The 20,196-nt window shown below is 41.8% G+C and overlaps 1 protein-coding gene across 1 annotated transcript in view; it reads left to right on the top strand.

The window, feature by feature from the left end:
• The first annotated feature begins 218 nt into the window (after positions 1 to 218).
• Positions 219 to 20,196, top strand: part of RHOJ (ras homolog family member J) — an 82,757-nt gene continuing 62,779 nt past the window's right edge. Inside the window, exon 1 of the mRNA XM_039242161.1 lies at positions 219 to 805. Within this exon, the coding sequence (XP_039098092.1) occupies positions 565 to 805 (241 nt within the window). The 5' untranslated portion in view covers positions 219 to 564. The remainder of the gene's footprint in view (positions 806 to 20,196) is intronic.

Below are 20,196 nucleotides of genomic sequence, written 5' to 3' on the forward strand. Positions count from 1 at the left end.
TAAGTCTGCAGCGGGACCCCTAGTGTCCTCTCCGCTGCATGCCCTGGCCGCGTTCCCTGCAAGTACAAACACACACACACACACACACAGAGCTCCCATTGTTGCAGCCTTCCCCAGCCCACTGATCCTAATATGGAATGCAGCAGGAAACCCATGATTTCCTGATACTCCGCAAGCTGGAGGAAGCAAGGGGAAAACTCCACTAAAAAGCCCAGCTTTCCTCCATGTTAGATGTAAAGTGGGAAAGGGGGGAGATTTAGCAGAATTCCGCCGTGTCTTCAGCCAGGCTGGAGAGTGGAAGAGCACAGTGAAACCCTCGGGCTGTTGAAATTTCCAGACTGGCAGGAAGCCCCTAGAACTCAGAGAAAATGAGGGTTTCTTAACTCAAAGTGTAGGGAAAGGGGACAGATGCTTTTAATCGTTCTCCCCAACGTGTGCTACCTTTCTTGACCAGCATGGTAAGCACGAGGGCAGGTGCCAGCCGCCCGGAACAGGTCTGCGGAATCCAAGGCAACCTGAGTAAGGCAGAGTGATCTGGAGCCTGCCCCTCGCTTCCCGCGCCCCATGGGCTCCGGGAGAAGCAGAAGGAACAGCAGCTGCAGGGGCACAGCAGCTGGAGCCGCCAGGATGAGCTGCGAGGAGGGGGAGGACGGCGGCTGCGGCTGCAGCAGCCCCGAGGAGAAGAAGATGCTCAAGTGTGTGGTGGTGGGCGACGGCGCCGTGGGGAAAACCTGCCTGCTCATGAGCTACGCCAACGATGCCTTCCCGGAGGAGTATGTGCCCACGGTGTTCGATCACTACGCAGGTAAGAGGAGGCGCGGAGCCGGTCCCTGCACACGGGGTGAGCGGCGGCGCCCCAACCTCGGAGGGGCCTGGTTCATTTCCAGGGGCAGCGATGGGCGCGGGCCTGGCGGGGGCCAGAGAGCGGGGCGGGACCCACGGCCGAGGTCTTTGCTGGAACTCTTAGGGCAATTCGTACAGCCATTCGTATCCAAAACTTTTTCCCCCTTAAATCAAACGAGTAACACTGCGGAAACACCCTGAACTGCTCCTCCAGGCTTTGGGACTGGAGATCTTACTCAACGTTGGCCTGAAGATCCACAACTTTTTCTGTGAACGTTCTAAAATGTAGTGCAATTGCAGCACAAGTTTTTTCACCAAAAAAAAAAGTCATCACTGACCATACAACTGGTGAAAGAGCTATTTTTGCCACTTTTCATATATTTATCTCGTGCCGTTTCATAAATGAAATGGTATAATTAACAAACATTAGAACATTCATTTTTCTAATGAATTCATTTGATGCTGTACTACCGTATTTTATGTTCCTGGGGTTCTAGATAGGGTGGGGGGGAGGGGTATTAAAAGGTTTTAATGATCTGTTAGGCAATCTGTACCTTGAAGTAAAAGAAACCTCTTTAATGAATATGTTTTTAAAGTAAAAATAAAGATAAAAATGAAATTTGAATCATTTTAAAGTATATCCAGAAAAGATTAAATCAGACATAAAATATTTTAAGGCATGACAGTTGAAATACTGTAGACACAACTTAATTGGGGTTTTTTTTTGAATGTTCTAAAGTTTCTAGGTGTACTTGACAATGTGATAGCTTATCTCGGTTCTTTCCATTTTGATTCTTACTTTTTCTCTTAATTTCCAAAACAAATCTTATTGTTTCTCAAAGCAAGTTCATGAAACTCTTCAAGTTTACAGTAGACTACTTTTATGCCTTTTTTCAACTGAGTGATCAGCTTGGTGAGTTATCAAAGATTTGAGATTTCATAAGAGGAAAATTTCCCTTCCTTTGCCTTGGCTTCGGTTGGGTTCAGCAGAGGGGAAATGGCACAGGAAACCTGTGGGAATGTTGGCTTTGCTTTGTGGCCATTTGAAATCCTCTTTCTGGAGGAAGTAGCTTCTTTTCCAGAGCTAAACAGTCACCTAAGTCCCATGCTTCGCCTATATTTACATGATTTATGACAATACTACATAGCAGATAGAGAATCACAGTGAAAATAGTATCCACTGCCCAGAAGGTTTTTCTATATTCGTAAAAATTAAGAGCAAATTTTCATGCTGATTCCTTCAAGCTTTTCTGAAAATATAATGACTATGCCAAGAGAAGAACATTTTTATGAGAACAGAATAAAGAGAACAGGAAAACTTTTATGCTGAGAAAAAAACCCTTAAAATTAAGAGGCCTGGGACTTCAGTAAGTTACTAAGATACGTGACATGTGAACTTTTTAAAAAATTTTTAATGTTTATTTTTGAAGGAGAGACAGAGCATGAGCAGGGGAGGGGCAGAGAGAGGGGGAGACACAGAATCTGAAGCAATCTCCAGGTTCTGAGCTGTCAGCACAGAGCCCGATGTGAGGCTCAAACTCACAAACCATGAGATTGTAACCTGAACCAAAGTCAGACGCTTAGCCAACTGAGCCACCCAGGCACCCCGATGTGTGAACTTCTTAAGAAAGGTTTTTTATTCTACACCCTCTTTCTGCCAGGAAAGAAAAACGGACGTGTACCTAATTTCAACAACTTTTAGATCAAAAGAAGGGGCCCAAAATATACTAAAGAGAGAGGCCTCAAGTGCTTTTGAAAATGATGGATCCCAATCCCCATCTATTGATTGAACTAATTATCAGTCCAGTATGAGGAAGGAAGAGAATAAAACCAACTTTAGAGATAAACTCAGTCTATAAAAAAATATTAGAGGGCAAGCAAAGGCTGAACTACCACTAGTTTCCACTAGGACCAAATTATTTTGTATTTCAATTGTGTATATACTTACTGTTATTTGAGCATCAAAACATCTTTTTTTTTTTAAATGTTTTATTTATTTCTAGGAGAGAGACAGCATGAGTAGGGGAGGGTCAGAGAGAGAGGGAGTCACAGACTCTGAAACAGGCTCCAGGCTCTGAGCTGGTAGTCAGCACAGAGCCCGACGCGGGGCTCGAACCCACAAACCATGAGATCATGACCTAAGCGAAAGTCGGAAGCTTAACCAACTAAGCCACCCAGGCGCCCCCAAAACATCTTTTTTTAAAATTTGCATCCAAGTTAGTCAGCATATAGTGCAATAATGATTTCAGGAGTAGTTTCCAGCGATTCATCCCCTATGTATAATACCTAGCTGAGCATCAAAGCATCTTAAAGATTTTGGCTACTCCATGATTTTACCTCTCAGGAAATCACTGCCACTTTACCCAAAGCTGTACTTTGCACATAGTAGACATTCCCAAACACTGTTACTTTGATTTACACTCCGTACCTTTCTAAGTATGTAACCATGTCATGTGCTTTCATTTAGGTGATAAAGGAAATGAAGGCATGAGCCTCACATATCTAAGATCATAATGAAGTGAACATTTCCATTCATAAAGAGATCTTCTCTGTCATAAAGACACGTTCCTTTTACTACTGCCCTTCCCATGTATGAGCTAATTGAATGTAAATCCTTATTGCAGTTACATGAAAACCTGCAGTCAATTGTCAATGAACTAATTGTCAATGAACTAATGCTGTCTTCCCCACATGGAAAATTCCCCACTGGGTATCCAGTACCCAGTCCCTGGGTCCTACTGGCCCATTCTGAATGACAAGCAGCAAATGGATTACTGAGTCTTTAAAAAATTGCAGTTCAAGGGCTGCCTGGGTGGCTTAGTTGGTTAAGCATCTAACTCTTGATTTCTGCTCAACCATAGGGTTGGTGAGTTCGAGGCCCGCGTCCTAGTGCAGAGCCTGATTGGGATTCTTTCTCACTCCCTCTCTCTCTGCTCTTTCCCTGCCCATGCACATGTGCTCTCTCTTTCTCTCTCTCTCTCAAAATAAATAAATAAACTTAAATGAAAAAAGAAAAATTCAGTTCAAGTCAAAGAGAGCCTATCCCTTGAAGAAAATGTTTCCATAACAGCAGCCCTCCCAGGAAAGTAGAGATATAACAAGAAGGTTGGAGGCATACCAGACAGTGGGCTTTGAAGCCCGACAGCCCACTTCTAATACTGGCACTGCCGTTGCTGTGTGGCCTTGAACAAATCACTTAACCTTTCTGTGCTTCGATTATCACACACACACACAAAAAGGACCATAAAGGCATTAGGAATGTTTGTGACACAAAATAAATAATACATGTGAAGTTCTTAGAACAGTGCCCCATACATGATAAGTGCTAGGTACATAGCAGCTACTATTATTAAGAATAAGTTCTCTAAATTTGCACACAGTTATGAAAGAAAATTAAAATGTAACTAAAAGATAAAGAATACAACAAAGAAAACTTTAATTCTAATAGTATCCATCAAATGGAGTAGGATTTGATGAAATGTATGCATTGTCCTTATAATATAGTTATCACATGCATTGATAATTGACAAATATGCACAAAGTAATAGTACTGGGATATCAAATTGAGAGGGGAAATATCAGTGTTGCATGAGTCCTCATTAAAAAAAATTAACATCCAGATAGAAAAAATTTTTTTAAGTTTTCTGAATCTTAGTTATTTCCCCTCCACCCAAATGTACATCTCCTCCACGCATCTTTCCTTGACTGCATAAGGAGAGTTCCTTGCTCTATCTTCAGCCTATCCAGAAATTTGTGTACATTTCTAGAAGATGACTTCAACCATGTAGAGCAACTTATCTGTTGCCTTGTGTTTCCCACTCCCACTATGCTCTGAGCTCCTGAGGGAGAGGGTAGGGTCTGGCCAAATCCCATGGTCAGTTCTCAGTCATCAGCTTATTGGATGCCTTGGAGGCTTTTTTATGTCTTGTTACTATCTCTCTGCTTGGTTTCTGGGATAATAGGTTCTCCTGGCTTTTATTCTCCTCACTTGGCAAATCTCTCTCCATCTCCTCTGCTTCCTGCTCCATCTCTTCCCCACCACTATACGCTGCCACACCTCAGTGTTTGGTCCATCGGTTCCCTTCTCTGTTTTGCTCATGCCTAAGTTTGTTGTATCTAGTTTCATGGATTTGAACATTATTTATATACCACTGACTCCCAAATTTAGCTCTCTGGCTCTGAGGCTTCAACTGTCCATTTGAATATATAATAGTATCTAATATCTCAAACTTAACCTGTTAAAACAATTCTTTAACTCTGCCAATCTACTCCTCCACTAGTGTTCCCCATACAAGTATATGACCACCATCTTCCACCCAGTTGCTTAGAACAAAAACTTTGGTATCACCCGTGACTCCTTTCATCTTATGACAATACCCCTCACCCTCTCCATTCAAACCATTTGTTATTATTCCTTCCTACTGCCAATCAGCACAACATTCAAACTACATCTTGAGCCCCATCACTTCTCATCACCTACATTGCTTCACTCTTGCCCAAGTCACCATCATTTCTCATCTAAACTACTGTGCTCACCTCTCAATTCCCTTCTTCCAACCTTACCCTCCTCTCAGTTCTCCACATAGCTGGTAGGGCAGCTATCCATGGCCCAAATCCTCCAATCCCCTCACACTTCAGATCCCATCAGTTATCATGGTCTACAAGGAACTCCATGACTTGGTCCCTATTATCTCTCCACCCTCATCCCTTCACTCTCCTCTTCAATATTTCTGCTCTAGCCACATGAGTCCTCTTGGTATCCCTCAAACATACCAATATCCCACTTTCCTTGAAGACTTCACACTTGCTCTTCCCCCAGCCTGACACTATTCCCCCAGATCCTCTTCTGCTTCAATTGACCACGTTATTTAACACATTCACACACAAAAACACAAACACACATGCACAGTGTCCCTCTTTAATCACGTATCCTGCTACATCTTTATTCATAACATTTCACACTACCTGCCATTTCCCTTACATTTATTTGCTTACCATTTTTATCCCACACAGGAATATAAACTCCAGGAGGGCCAGGGCTTTGTCTTGTTCACTGGTCTATCTCCAGCTTTTAAAGCAGAGCCCAACATAGAGTAGATTCTCAATAGCTAGTTACTGAATTCAAATTAGTACGTCTTAATCATCTTTGTCCCTCCAGTGCTTAGGTAATTTCTGCTCCAATGAAACTTTGCTGAATAAATGAATAAACTGCTCATCTGATCTTTAGGAATGAACATGTTTAGAAATTTATTACATCTATTCTATTTCTGAACTATTTTCTTCACATTTTAAGTATCATTTTATCTCTACTGGCATTGTAACATAGCACTGTTATGAAGGTAGATAGGATCACTCATACTTTCTACAAGTGAGCCTGAGAAACATCTCTGGGCCTTGCTTCCTACTCCCTTCTAGGATGACTCAAGAGGTCATCCTAACAACCTTTCACAGCTCACCATGAAATAATCACATTTCTTCTTTGAGTTTTGCAACAGACCTCCCCTCCCCCATCTGGTAAAGTATTATCAAGTGATGTTTCATGTAACGTATGACATAGGGATAACACTTCCATTTTGCATTTAGTTAGACTGTATGTTGAGTCAGATTATGTCCATGGTTGTATGTTTATCTACATGGGTGAGTCAAATCAGCCTGATCGGTTGGAGCCTGTGCACGACGTACCTCATTCACCATTTCCATCATCCTCTGGCTAGAATTGATTTCGTCTGTGGCTCTTTCTTCTGTCACCCACCCCTCCTAGAGTTTGTCAAAAACCACAGGTGATTTAAGACTCATTTTCAAAGTTACTATTTGCAAATCTAGGCACCTATGCAGGAAATTAACATGGAAATTTATGAAAAGAGGGGAAAATCTAGTTGCTCTGTCAGCTGACTAAGATGTAAAAGAAAGTTGTTTTCACAGAGAGCTGGAAGTCCAGTTTAATTTTTCCACAAATTAAATGGTGATCAGTCCGAGGTAGAGTCAATCACAACCTGGCCTTATTGGCCAGATCAGGAGGGGAAGCTACGTCCGACCCACAGAGGGACAGGAAAAATAACATAAAATAATAGAAAGTGAATAAAAACAAAGCTCCAGGCCTATAAAGGTTTGTGACATAGTTCTGCCCATTTGGGAATATTTACTCAGGAGTTTCTCTTTTGCTTTTTCTGAAGACACCTGAGAATCTCAAGAGAATGGACGCGATCCGTTCTCTGTAAGCCAAAAGGAAGCCTGAAACAACTCTCATGGGACTGTGCAATAAATCACCAGGGTTTTAACCTTAGAGGAAAATATAAAAGAAGTTTGTGTAAGAGGAGACATGAATGGACCAGTGGAATCACTCTATTGCTTCTAAATAAGGTGATGCTCAAAAATGCAGACTTGGGGTGCCTGGGTGGCTCATTCAGTTGAGCAGCCGACTCTTGGTTTCAGGTCAGGTTATGATCTCACAGTTCCTGAGATTGAGCCCCAAGCTGGGGTCTGCACTGACAGCACAGAGCCTGCTTGGGATTCTCTCTCAATCTCTCTCTCTCTCTCTCTCTCTCTCTCTCTGACCCCACTTGTGCTCACTTGGGATTCTCCCTCTCTCTCTCTCTGCCCTCACTTTTGCGTGTGCTCTCTCTCTCTCTCTCAACATAAATAAACTTAAAAAAAAACAAAACACCACAAAGTCTTATAGATATCTAACTCCTCAATGTCTCTTTTTGAGGTGGTGTAGCTAATGCTTTTTCTGGACCCTTGGGGGCCACACCAAAGGTGCAGGGGCAGGAATTATACAGACAGTTCCTTCCATGGTCTACAATGAGATGCTTAGGAAAGCAAGTGTAGTGAAAGGCTTCAAGGGTGCAGATTACACTCCAAAAGGCCAAGCATGCTGCAGAGATGGTAAATTGTGAGCCATAACTCTTTGGCATAAGAAAGGATAGAAGAGAAGTAAAGAAAATTAAGTATCTGTGACCCAAGAGAAACCATGCTCTCAGGATTGGAAACTGCATCTGCCATTCCCAGCCCTCCTACATTCCAGTTGTAGCTGGCAACAAGCCAAGGAGTGAGACCAGTTCAGGCTTCAGTGGACAGGCTCCTTGCATCCAAGATACTTAGTTCCATATGGCCTGAGTCTCTTCACTTCCAGGCTAGGAAATCCTTCATAAATTTTACTACCTACCTGCCCATTGAGGTTGGGCTTCAGGTAAACAGTATTTTACTGCTGGAATAGCTTTTCCAAAATCTGCCATTGCTCCCACTTAGTGTGGGACAAATAGCGGATTTGGTTCAGGGACGGCCCAGCACATTGGATGTTTATGTTTTGGATACAGTTGGCCTGTTTTACAAAGGCAGCAGGAAGGTAGGCGACAAATTTAAGGCCTCTAAGGATAGGACAGGTAAGAAAACTCAATAGAATCGGTCTCCCTCATCAGTCCTGACCATAAGATCACAAGGATCTATGATGGAGGCTCTGCCCTCAGTGTAAGGATGCAGCTTCTGATATTACGTTCAAAATTTACTTTCCCACATATAGAAATCCACAGAACCCCTTAGGTTAGACAGCAGAATCCAAACAGTTAATTCTTTGGCTGTAACACAGTCAGGATCATTCCATCATGAATTCAGTAGAGACCAACTGTGAGTCACAGTGGCCTGGCATTGTTCCTGAAAGCTCTGAAGTCTACCAGTTTCTTGGATATGTCCAATTTTCATGAAACAAAAGAACTTGATTCATGTGTAGTCACTCGGTTGCATCTTGGTTGTGAAACACAGCTTTTATTTCTGGCACTCTTCCTTCCCAGTGTGAGTACAGATCTCATGATGGCCATGTGTGACCCAACAAGAAGTGTGGTAGTATTAATTATGAAACTCAAATGCCACTAGTATATGTATTAACATTAACAGTCTCTGTACGCTTGCATAGTCTTTGCTTTGATTCAGGCATATTTGGGATATTTTCTCACATCAGTTCATTGCTTCCTCACAATGATCCTGTGAGGTGTATTATTTTCCCAATTTTACTGATGAGGAAATCAAGGCACAGAGACATTAGCCAATTTGCCCAAGGTTAAGTAACTTGTAATGGAGGAAGTGGAGGCCATGAGGCAGTGAACAAACAACACAGGCAGTGTAGAGTTTGGTAGCTAATAACATTAATCTAAAAGCCACCGTTAGTTAGAGATGCTAACCTAACCCCAAAATGTCAGCAATTAACACCATGGCAGGATGTTCCTTGCTAATGTTATGGTCCTGGGTGAGCATTCAAGTCAGTGAAGCTGGTTGCCTCCATTTAGTCATTTAGACACCCAGGCTCTGTCCATCTTATAACCCTGCCATCCCTTGCGGTCTCATAACTACCTGCATCCAACCAGCCTGATAAGAAAGAACATGGACAGACTCAAATGGAAAGTTTTCTGGGCCAAGACTGGAAGTGACAGACATCATTTCCAGTCACACTCCGTAGCCCTTGTTACTTAGTCACAGGGTCACACCTCAGGCTAAGAGAGGCTGGGATATGAAACCCTCCTACGTTCCCAAGAGAGGGAAGAATAGATGTCAGTGGAAACCAGCCATCTCCACTTATATCAGACTCTCCATCCACGAAAAATCCTTTCATACTGTTTACACTGCATGTAAAACACACTCACCCTTTTCCAAAGAGGGACTGCCTGGAGTCCCACTCTGTCACTGCAGAGGTCAAAGCCTAGTGTTTGCAGGTGATACACAGCTCTTTTCATTTGACTGAAATGTGGCTCCTTGTGGTCCAATAGGAAATTCAGTATCTGTCCCATTTATACAATCACCCCTTAAACAATGGTGAAACAGGGATGAAGTAACCAAAATATTCAAACCGCCTTCAGAAAAGGCAAAAATGGGAGGGAGGCTTGGGTGGTTCAGTCGGTTAAGCATCCAACTTCAGGTCAGATCATGATCTCACAGTTCGTGAGTTCGAGCCTCGTGTCAGGTTCTGTGCTAACAGCTCAAAGCCTGGAGACTGCTTCAGGTTCTGTGTCTTCCTTTCTCTCTGATCCTCTCTCTCTCTCTCTCTCTCTCTCTCTCTCTCTCTCTCAAGTAAATAAATATTTAAAAAAGAAAAGAAATAAATGGGAGATACATAACAATAAGAGAATCCTGATGGCAAACATTGGGAGGACCCCCTGTACTAGCAATGGAAGAAGTTTCTGGAATTGACCCTGATGCTGTTCTCTGGGAGGAATTCCTTCATCCATCAGTCTCCACTTTTCCTGGCTCAGGTCTGGGAGATTCTCCTTCCTCATCCATTGTCCTCCGTGACACACATCTGAACTAGACCTTTAGGAGCATGTGTTTCTTGGGGACTCTAACACTTTCACAGCCTGCTTCTTGCTGGTACAGTTTTGGGGGCTCAGTGTTGTTTTACAGCTCTAAGCATATCCAGTCCAAGTTCGGCATTTCTTTGGACACCCAACTCTCTCAAAAATTTACCAGGTTTCTGGTAAGTTCCATGTATCAGTAACCAGATCCAAGACCAAAGTATGTCTTTCTCAGACATAATTCTTAAGCATACTTTATTTGTCTGCTTCTGGTAGCCAATGCCCTCTTTTCTCAAATTAACAATAGCTACTGAGAGGCCATATGAAGCAGTAGGCTTAGGTGCAAGGGATCTGATCTTTGACACAGAGATGGTTCTTTTGCTTAAATAGAGAAATGGACATTTACAGCTCAAATTCTTTGTTTTTAATGTTTCTTTCTTTTTGAGAGAGCGCAAGTGGGGGAGGGGCAGAGAGGGGTATACATTGGGAAGACCCCCCGTTCTGGCAGTAGAAGAAGTTTGTACCCTCTGTAGACGATCCGCAGCAGACACTGTGCTGACAGCAGTGAGCCCCACGTGGGGCTCATGAACCACAAACTCATGAACCACAAGATCATGACCTGAGCCAAAGTTAGACACTCAACCAACTGAGCCACCCAGGTGTCTCCAAATCCTTTTTTAATTGTATCTTTTATTTGTGGACTCCAAAAATAATCGATTTTACAACTGTATAAATCCATTAATATTTGTGTTCTATCGAACTCTGCTTTAAAAAAACAACAACCAATTCAGCCCTTTTTATCCTTGTAACACCTTGCCAAACACAGTAATCAACAATTAACATACAATAACATTCTGGTTTTTCCCAATGTTTTTTTTTAAGTGCTACAAACTCTGTAGGAGCTGTTCACCTTGCAGGCTTCACAAACAACAGTTTTTCAAAAATACAGTTTTGCCACAGGATAACACAGATCTGTATCTCTCCAGCCCATCCTGTTTTCTTACCACCTGCCACTTAACAGCTAAACCAACAGCACACTTTTTAAAAGGTTTTTGCAATGATGACACCACACTCAATAGACTAGAATGCTGGAGCAAACAGACTCAAACATAAAATGATTCAAACTATCAGAATTCTATTTCTTGCTCAAATGACAGATTGGGCAAGTGTTCAGGTTGATGAGACAGTTCTGCTCCATGGGGCAATTCAAGGATTCACTTTTTTCTATCTTGTGATTCCACTGTTGCCTAGAACACAGAGGAGTGAAAGCACTTCAGATCCACAAGTGGTATGCATCACTTCTGTTCACATTTCACTGGAGAGAAGTCAAACCCTAAGCCACACATTCATTATTATGAGAAAGGTTATTATGAGAAAGATTAGCTTTATGCCCAAACAGATGTTAATAAATACTTGGTAATCATTACCATAATCACTAAGCTGACATTTCATACGTCAAATACAATAGACTGGGCGCCTGGGTGACTCAGTCAGTTAAGCATCTGACTCTTGATTTCATTTCAGCTCAGGTCACGATCTCATGGTTAGTGAGTTTGAGCCCCATGTCAGGCTCTGTGTGCACAGCAGGGAGCCTGCTTGGAGCTCTCTCTCTCTCTCTCAAAATAAAAAAAAATACTTTAAGTAAAAACCTACAGCAGACCCACACAAACAATATAAGTTGCCCTAAGCACCATATTTAATTAGGTGATTATTCAGCTACAGATGACATACCTGTATTTCCCGAACTTGCCTGCTCTTCAGAGAAAACTGCTTGTTGAAAATGCAAATCTTTAGTCCATGCTGCAGCTTTAGTCTGCTGTATTGGACCCACAGAGAGAAAGAGCTGTAAATATAAATTTCAACAAGCATCCTAAGTGTCTCCTATTAGATGGAATCTATTAAACGGCGATTTTATAGTTCCAAATCTTTTGGATTTCATAAGTTTACGTAGTTCCATCTAATGTAAGTTAGCAAGTTCAGAAAACCTTTCTTTATACTATAAAGATGCTTATAAATCCAGTTTAAGAGGAACAGTTCCATGATAACACATCAATCATTAAAAAGCAACTTAAAAATAGATATCCACATACATAATTTCTCCACTTGGGAGTTTCTAACAGGGAAAATTGTGTAAAACAGAAAACGTCTTTAGAGCCTCTCAGAAACAAGTAGTAAAGTCCTAAATGAGGACTAGAGTGCTCTCATCAAATATCTGCTCTGAGATCTCAGGCTGGGGCTCGAAGGGACCTTGGACAAAAGACAATGTACAAGGCTGAGAATCAGAAGGTGTTGGGGGAGGGCTGGCGTGAGGAGGGGAGGAAAGCCTTAGAGCTCAGAATGGAGATGAGTAGAAATTATAAAACAGCAGAAAGGGGGCTACCTGAGCAAACTGAGGCGCCCCAGCACCAGCTGCCGGGACAAAAACCTGGGCTGTGACTGACATGGCCCCACAACTGTGAATCTCTGTTCATGGAGCCTGCTGCCTGTAAAACAGTCATCAGCCTGTGAGACGTTCGCTGGGCTCAGCGAGGGAAAATTGGAGAACACCTCCTCTCATGGGAAGAAGCAAAGGAGTCCTGAAAAACAGGAAGGAGCCTGGGACCCTTGGGGTGGTGTTTGGTACAGCTCTGCATGTCTTGGACACTATTTATTGTTCTTCCATATCCACCCAGCCCTACGATTATGAAATGAACATAAACATCTGTTTCCCCTTGGCCAATCCTTCTGTTCTTCATGCTTTGACCTACATTTGGGAAAATAGGAGAAAAAACAAAAATGGAAAACCTCCTGAAATGCAATCACTGAGAGTCCAGAAAGGCTACTTCTTGGGCTAGAATCTATTTCCTGAAGGAGACAGCAGGTCAATGATGGAGGAGGCAGAAATTTCAGAATGGGGACTTAGGCACCTTTACCCGGTCAACCAGTTGACAAATAGCCCTGCTAGTGGGGACACAGCCTTCCTTTGGAGTTTCTCCAGCTGTTTTAATACAAATTCGTAAGCCAAGCCTCAGAATGTGATTCTCCCTGCCAACAGGAGAGAGACAATGTTCTGTGTGGCCCAAGCAGAATGCAGCATAGGGAACAAAATTGCCTCCTGATCCCTTTGCAATCATATCTACAGTTGATTAATAAAAACAGTAATTCCCTAATACTATTTATTTTTTTTTATGTTTTTATTTATTTCTAGGAGAGAGAGAGAGAGAGAGAGACAGCGTGAGCAGGGGAGGGTCAGAGAGAGAGGGAATCAGACTCTGAAACAGGCTCCAGGCTCTGAGCTGGCAGTCAGCACAGAGCCCGACGCGGGGCTCGAACCCACGAACCGTGAGATCATGACCTAAGCGAAAGTCAGACGCTTAACTGACTAAGCCACCCAGACGCCCCTCCCTAATACTATTTAGCTAAGTATGTAATATGTGCCAAGCAAGCCTTGTGTTATTTTGCTCTCTTCTTTGATCCCCACATTATCTCGAGGTAGTAAGTATCTTCTTTCACCTGGCAGAAAGGATTCAAGTCTCTCAGCTCAAATGTTATCTCTTCAGGGAGACCAGACCACTCTGATTCAACTGGGCTTCCTTTCGAGAACTATTTATTTCCTCTGTAGTTACTATCTCGTTTATTTAATTGTCCTTTCCTTGTTTCCCTCTAGCGTGTACACTTCACAAAGGCAAGCTTCTTTCTGTCTTCTTTATTCTATGCGTCAATGCTGGGGAATGAGCCTATGATACCATAGATACTCAGAAATGTCAACTGAGTGAATGAATGACATCTGAGAGGCTTACAGTGTTAGCCACTGCACTTCCACTAAGGTCAGCATTCTGCAGGAATAGTCGGGATAATTTTCTATATTGAAATTTGATCCTCTCACATCTTAAAAGGATATATCCTAAGCATCATAAACATACCTTCAGAAAGATTGTATTGGCGTGGTTTAGAACTTATTAGGCAATTTTATTTTTCTGGGAAAAAATAATTCCAAAAGGTTTTGTTCTAGTCAAATTTCAAACTTGCAAGTTCTGAGTGATTTAACTGGGCAAAAAGTTGCTTTCCATTTTATATAAAGCATTTCTGGTTTATCTCTGTTTTTTAGGATGTTATATACTAGAGGCAAAAAGAAAAACTTAATTCCTTAAATTTGTGCAATAGAACTTTCTTTTCATATATGAGATTAATAATGAGGAAAAACAGTAAGTCAATCATCTCTTTAATGTATAACAGGTGTAAAACTCCTAGGAATTATGACTGATATTTATAAAATATAATCATTCATTAGCTAGAAAGTGTACTAATTTTCAACTGATATGCTTGCAAGAAATGTAATGGATACGTTCATATATATTAATAATAGGGCATTGTAATGATCTCACACATGAGATCAAGCCCCGTGTTGGGCTCTATGCTGACAGCACAGAGCCTGCTTGGGATTCTCTCTCCCCTCCCCTCTCTCTCTGCCCCTTCCCTGTTCATGTGTGCACTCTGTCTCTCCCAAAATAGATAAATAGACCCTTAAAAAATAGTGAGGCATTTTATACTTTTCAAAGGAAGAGTTATTAGAAGAAAACTGGCTATGTTCTCTCTCTCTCTCCCTAAAGACTCCTTTCTGCTCATGTCGTACTATGAGCCCTAAATGCTTCTTTCCTCATCCAAAATGAATTTTGCATGACACTTGCCATAGTTCAAGCCGGTAAATACGAACCTTAAGACTGTCCAACAGTAAACGTGTTTTTAACCAACCTTTCCAAAGAGAGAATGAATGTTAAATCTTAAGTGTCAATATTAGGCACAAACTTTGCTGTAGAGGTTTTATGCTATTCATTCCATTCATGTACCCTCTTAATAATCCTCCATACAAAGTCCTTCCTTTTAGAAAACTGAATCCATCAGGCAGCAGATCGAAGCTACTTTCTCTCATTCAAGCTCAGCAAAGATGGAGAAATCCTTAGTATCATCCTCAGAATGATGGCTCTTGATGTATTTGAAGGCGAAGGAAATTTTCATCCTTGTCTTCAGACAACACACTCATATCTTTCCAGCTCGCTTCATAGATACGTGACCTTGTATTTCCCTTTTTCATGGGTAGCTTCGCACAAATTCAGTTTACATCACTCACAAGTAACTTGCATTTCAAATCCATAGCTGGCAGATAGTAGCTTTTGTAATTGTTCAGTAGGAATGGAGATCTCGTCAAAATAGTTAGGTACAGTCCTAACAGGATGTAAAGGTCTCAAAGAAACAATCTTTTCATGGACTTGTAACTTTTGTTTTCTTTTTCGCTTGTTATTTAAATTAAGTTAGGTCAATCTGACTAATGTAAAGAACCGAAGTCACCAGTATGAGAGTACTACATTTGTCTCCTGGCATTTTAATAAACCTCTATTAAGTTATTCTCAGGTTCATCTACATTATAATATCACATTAAGACCTTCAAAACACGGGATTTCTTCGAATCCCAAAATTAATCTTGGCTCCATAGGTTTACACATTTTTCGGCATTACAGGAGACCTTTTGTTCCCTGTGGTTACCAGAGATCACTGTGTTTTATATACTGAATACCCTATCCTTGTAACAGACACACTGGTCTTAACTAGGATTTAGTATGCAATAGACTACAAATCATCCAGAATGACTTTTATGCTTCGTTTAGTTCCTACCAGTTAACACATTAAAAGCTTCTTTAGCCAGACTTCCTATTTGGCAACCTCAGCAATTACCATAGACTGATTTTCAGTTTCACAAAAGACATCTTATTCCAGGGTAGTCTAGCACTCAGTGGATTTTTCTGGATCCAGGGAGAATCTTAGGCTCCAAGCTATCAGAGTCCTGGAATACTTAAAGGGATCATGAATTATTTTGAACCCTACTGCATCCTCAACTAACCTTAACTGTAGCAATTTACCCAGTAAAAGAAATGACTTCACATCACACCCAGTTCTATATGTGAGCCCTCAAATGATTTCCAAACTTTCAAGCATTAGATGTCCAAGCATTAGAGCTTAAGGAGGGAGAGGAGGAGTGAAGGTCAGGAACAAATAGAAACATAACTTTCAAAGCATCTACACATTTGAGAAAACGCATTTTATTTGCTTTCAGTGTCACAAGGAGCTAGTTACCCCTCCATAGTTTTCCTTTCCGATCACATCACTGCCTCAGCTTTTCCGTCTTTTACCACCTTATGAACAGTTTAGATGCTTGTTCCTCCTCTTGCACTGCTGGTGGGAATGCAAACTGGTGCAGCCGCTCTGGAAAACAGTATGGAGTTTTCTCAAAAAATTAACAATAGAACTGCCCTATGATCCAGCAATAGCACTGCTAGGAATTTACCCAAGGGATACAGGAGTGCTGATGCATAGGGGCACATGTACCCCAATATTTATGGCAGCATCTTCAACAATAGCCAAATTATGGAAAGAGCACAAATGTCCATCAACTGATGAATGGATAAAGAAGATGTGGCTTATATATACAATGGAATACTACTTGGCAATGAGAAAGAATGAAATCTGGCCATTTGTAGCAATGTGGATGGAACCGGAGGATATTATGCTAAGTGAAATAAATCAGACAGAGAAAGACAGAAACCATATGTTTTCACTCATATGTGGATCTTGAGAAACTTAACAGAAGACCATGGGGGAAGGGAAGGGGAAAAAAGTTACAGACAGGGAGGGAGGCAAACCATAAGAGACTTTTAAATACTGAGAACAAACTGAGGGTTGATGGGGGTGGGGGAGAGGGGGCAAGGGTGATGGGCATGGAGGAGGGCACTTATTGGGATGAGCACTGGGTGTTGTATGAAAACCAATTTGACAATATGTTATATTAAAAAAAAATAAATTAAAAATATAGATGCCTCTTCCCTATGGAAGGGGGGGAAGAATTTCTATTCTACTGACAGTGACACTTAGCTCAATTTTCAGCCAATGTCTGGTTACTCCCACAAACCCTACAATTAACTCAAAGCCCAGAGAAAAAGCACCAAATAAATCATTTCAAGGGTGAGAAGGATCAGCCCTCAGAATGATCTATTTGTCCATTAAAAGTTGTTACCATGTTTCTATTTCTTTGTAAGTGGACACTGCCAACCTTGAAACAAAGTATCTGAAAATGGTGACTTCAGAGGATGTAATGCACATGCTTTTTTCAAGATTCTTAAAATCAATACTATGCTGTTGAAAGATAGATGACATTCTCAAGAAAGAGCCTCATAAAATTGTTTTCATTCTTAGTCTTTCCATGTTCTCCTACTTCTTTTTTAAAAAATTTTTTAAATGTTTATTTTTGAGAGAAAGAGAGAGTAAGTTCATGAGCAGGAGAGGGGCAGAGAAAGAGGGAGACACACAATCTGAAACAGGCTCCAGGCTCCGAGCTGTCAGCACAGAGCCCCATACAGGGCTTGAACTCACAAATTGTGAGATCCTGACCGGAGCCAAAGTCATACGCTTAACTGACTAAGCCACCCAGGTGTCTCTCCTACTTCTTCTTTAAAGGATTCCAAAATTTCTTTGGTATGTGCATTAAGCTTTCCTCCCCCTCTGTAGTACCTCCCTACAATGACTTCTACATGAAAGGGAATGCACATCTTCTAAGAGAAAGGCAGTGGTATATTAACTTGACAAGCAGCCAAATTTCATGCTAATACTATTTAAATTTTGTCCTTTATTAGGGAAAAAGATACTTTAGAAATACTTTAATGGTATATGTGAGGATCATAGAAATTCAGTTATGGTAATTATACCATGATGTAAAAGAACTCAGAAAGGACTGCTTATTTCTGCCGTGGTGAATTAATCAACGATTCAGAAGGCATAATGCAAGTCCACCCCTGAGCAGTCTCTGTCCAATCTTTGGAAAGAGAAAATTAAGTAAAAATTTTCTCCATAATTCTTCAAGTACAAGGTCCCTTAGCCCCAAACTCTTGGTACTTTTTCCACTAAGATCTGCTGGGATCCTTTCTTCTGTAGAGATGGTGAACCTCCTCTATTACTCCCCAAATTTCTGCTCTTCTCTTGTTTTAACATTAAATCTCAGAAACATAATGTCTCTTGTATTCTAGAGATGAAGACAAGCACAGGAATGCCTGGTCCCTGGAGTTCCTGACTGTAACTCCATCTCTCTCCCCAGGGAAGGTGCTGTTTGCAAGTAGGGGCTGCCTGGAGTTCTGTTCCATTAAAGTCAGAGTAGGCTCTTTTCACGAGAACCGCATGTTCTCAGAAAACATCCAAGGGTTGCCTGAATTACAAAAGGCTGCCAAACTCCTCCCTCCTTCGTACACACTGTCCCTCAATCACCAAAGATGTCGACATTCAAAAGGCAGGAGTGGACGTTTTTCCCTAAAGAATCTAGCATTATGCCTATCTCTAAGTGTCTGTATTATTGTGCTTGGTCTCTTGAAGCAATAAAATTCCCCAAGCTTCCTCTTCCGTCTCTGCTGTCTCCCAGTGATGTGAATACCGCCCCCCCCCCTTAAATTGGCTGCTTCTCTCCCCTCTGCCAGATTGCTTCTCCTGATAAGGCAAGGCTCTTTCCTCCATCACATGTGGGCTTATAGTAGGCACTGGCTTAGAAATGCTAATTATATTTCTAACACCAAAGAAAGGATGCAGCATCTTTTCCAGGGCAAGGAACACAATGGATGCACTGAAAAATGCTTCACAGGTCTCCATGGACATGCAAGTTGATTGTCTTAAAACATAAAATGGAGGAGTTAGACTCGACAGGTTTAAATATGACGTTGCCGTACACTTTCCAAAGTGGTTTTGGCACATCCCCCTTCAAAGGATCTGAGATGATTTGGGTGTGAATGGACCCACTTCATAGTGGGCGCAGCCTGGCATTGTGTTGGGTCTGAATGTCAAGAGGGCAAGGGTAGCGGAATGCAACTTCTTCAAAACGGGTTTTATGTCTTGCTCTCCTCACCTCTGTGTATCTGGAGAACAAAAAAGGAGCGAGCGAGGAGAGAAGGGAGGACATGGAGTAGCCGCTCCTGCGCTAAGCTCACCTATCATTGTTGATGACAAGTGCCAAGAATGAGTAAGAACAAAATATGGGGCTCAGGGGCAGATAATGGAGCTTAAATTTGCTTCTCCTGGAACTCAAAGCTGAAAGCCATTTGTGAAGATGTTGGAGGCACCTCCAAGTGTCATCCACACTGCTGCATATAATGGAAAAGTAGGAAATTAATGATCAACCATGTGGACTATTGCTAGAGTAGGACCTATTAGTCTGGGAAAGACTTTGTGGTTCTGCCTGTCTGTCTCTCAATCCCCATCGCATCTCTTTGCAATGAATTCCCAGCATCCATAGATGCTCTTGGTTGGAGTTAATGGATGCCTTTCCTCTCATTTCCATCCAAGTTCTGCATTTACCCATGACATTTTTATCAAATGCCCTACTCTGCCATCAGCCCAGGTGATCCACAGAGGTGCACAGAAGTGGGGAGCACATCCAGTGAATTCATTAGTGCCCCAAGACTCCGTTCTATCACCCACACATCAGTGTTTTCCTCGCCAGGAGGTCACTGTCTGCAGTTTCATGAGAAAGTTGTGAATTAGTTATAGAGGCTAACTTTCATACCAATTTTATCAGCTCAAGGCTGGCAGCAATGTTTTCAATGTGAGCATTCCAATCTTGAATTTCATGGACATCTCTGGAAGACTGAAATAAGTGCAATCCAACTCATTGTTGATAATTTCTCTCTCTCTGTCTGTCTCTTTCTCTGTGTGTGTGTGCGTGTGCATGTGTGTGTGTGACAGAGACAGACAAACAGTGACAAAGGGAGAGAAACCCCAACTCTCTTGGTAGAAAAAAGAAGGAAGGATATATGCTAACATGCTCCTTATGTATTGCCATTTCATAGATAACTCTATTTTTCCAGACTGTGGTTCAATCTCATCCCAACAAGACAGCTTCAATATATTTGTTTTTAAGAAAAGATGGCATTAGGGGTGGCTGGCTGACTCAGTCGGTTAAGTATCGAACTTCAGCCCAGGTCATGATCTCATGGTTCGTGAGTTCAAGCCCTGCATCAGGCTCTGCACTGGCAGCCCAAAGCCTGGAGCCTGCTTTGGATGTGCCCCT

The sequence above is a fragment of the Hyaena hyaena genome, unplaced genomic scaffold (assembly GCF_003009895.1).
Source record: "Hyaena hyaena isolate Hyena2069 unplaced genomic scaffold, ASM300989v1 scaffold_208, whole genome shotgun sequence".
In the NCBI taxonomy this organism is placed as follows: domain Eukaryota; kingdom Metazoa; phylum Chordata; class Mammalia; order Carnivora; family Hyaenidae; genus Hyaena; species Hyaena hyaena.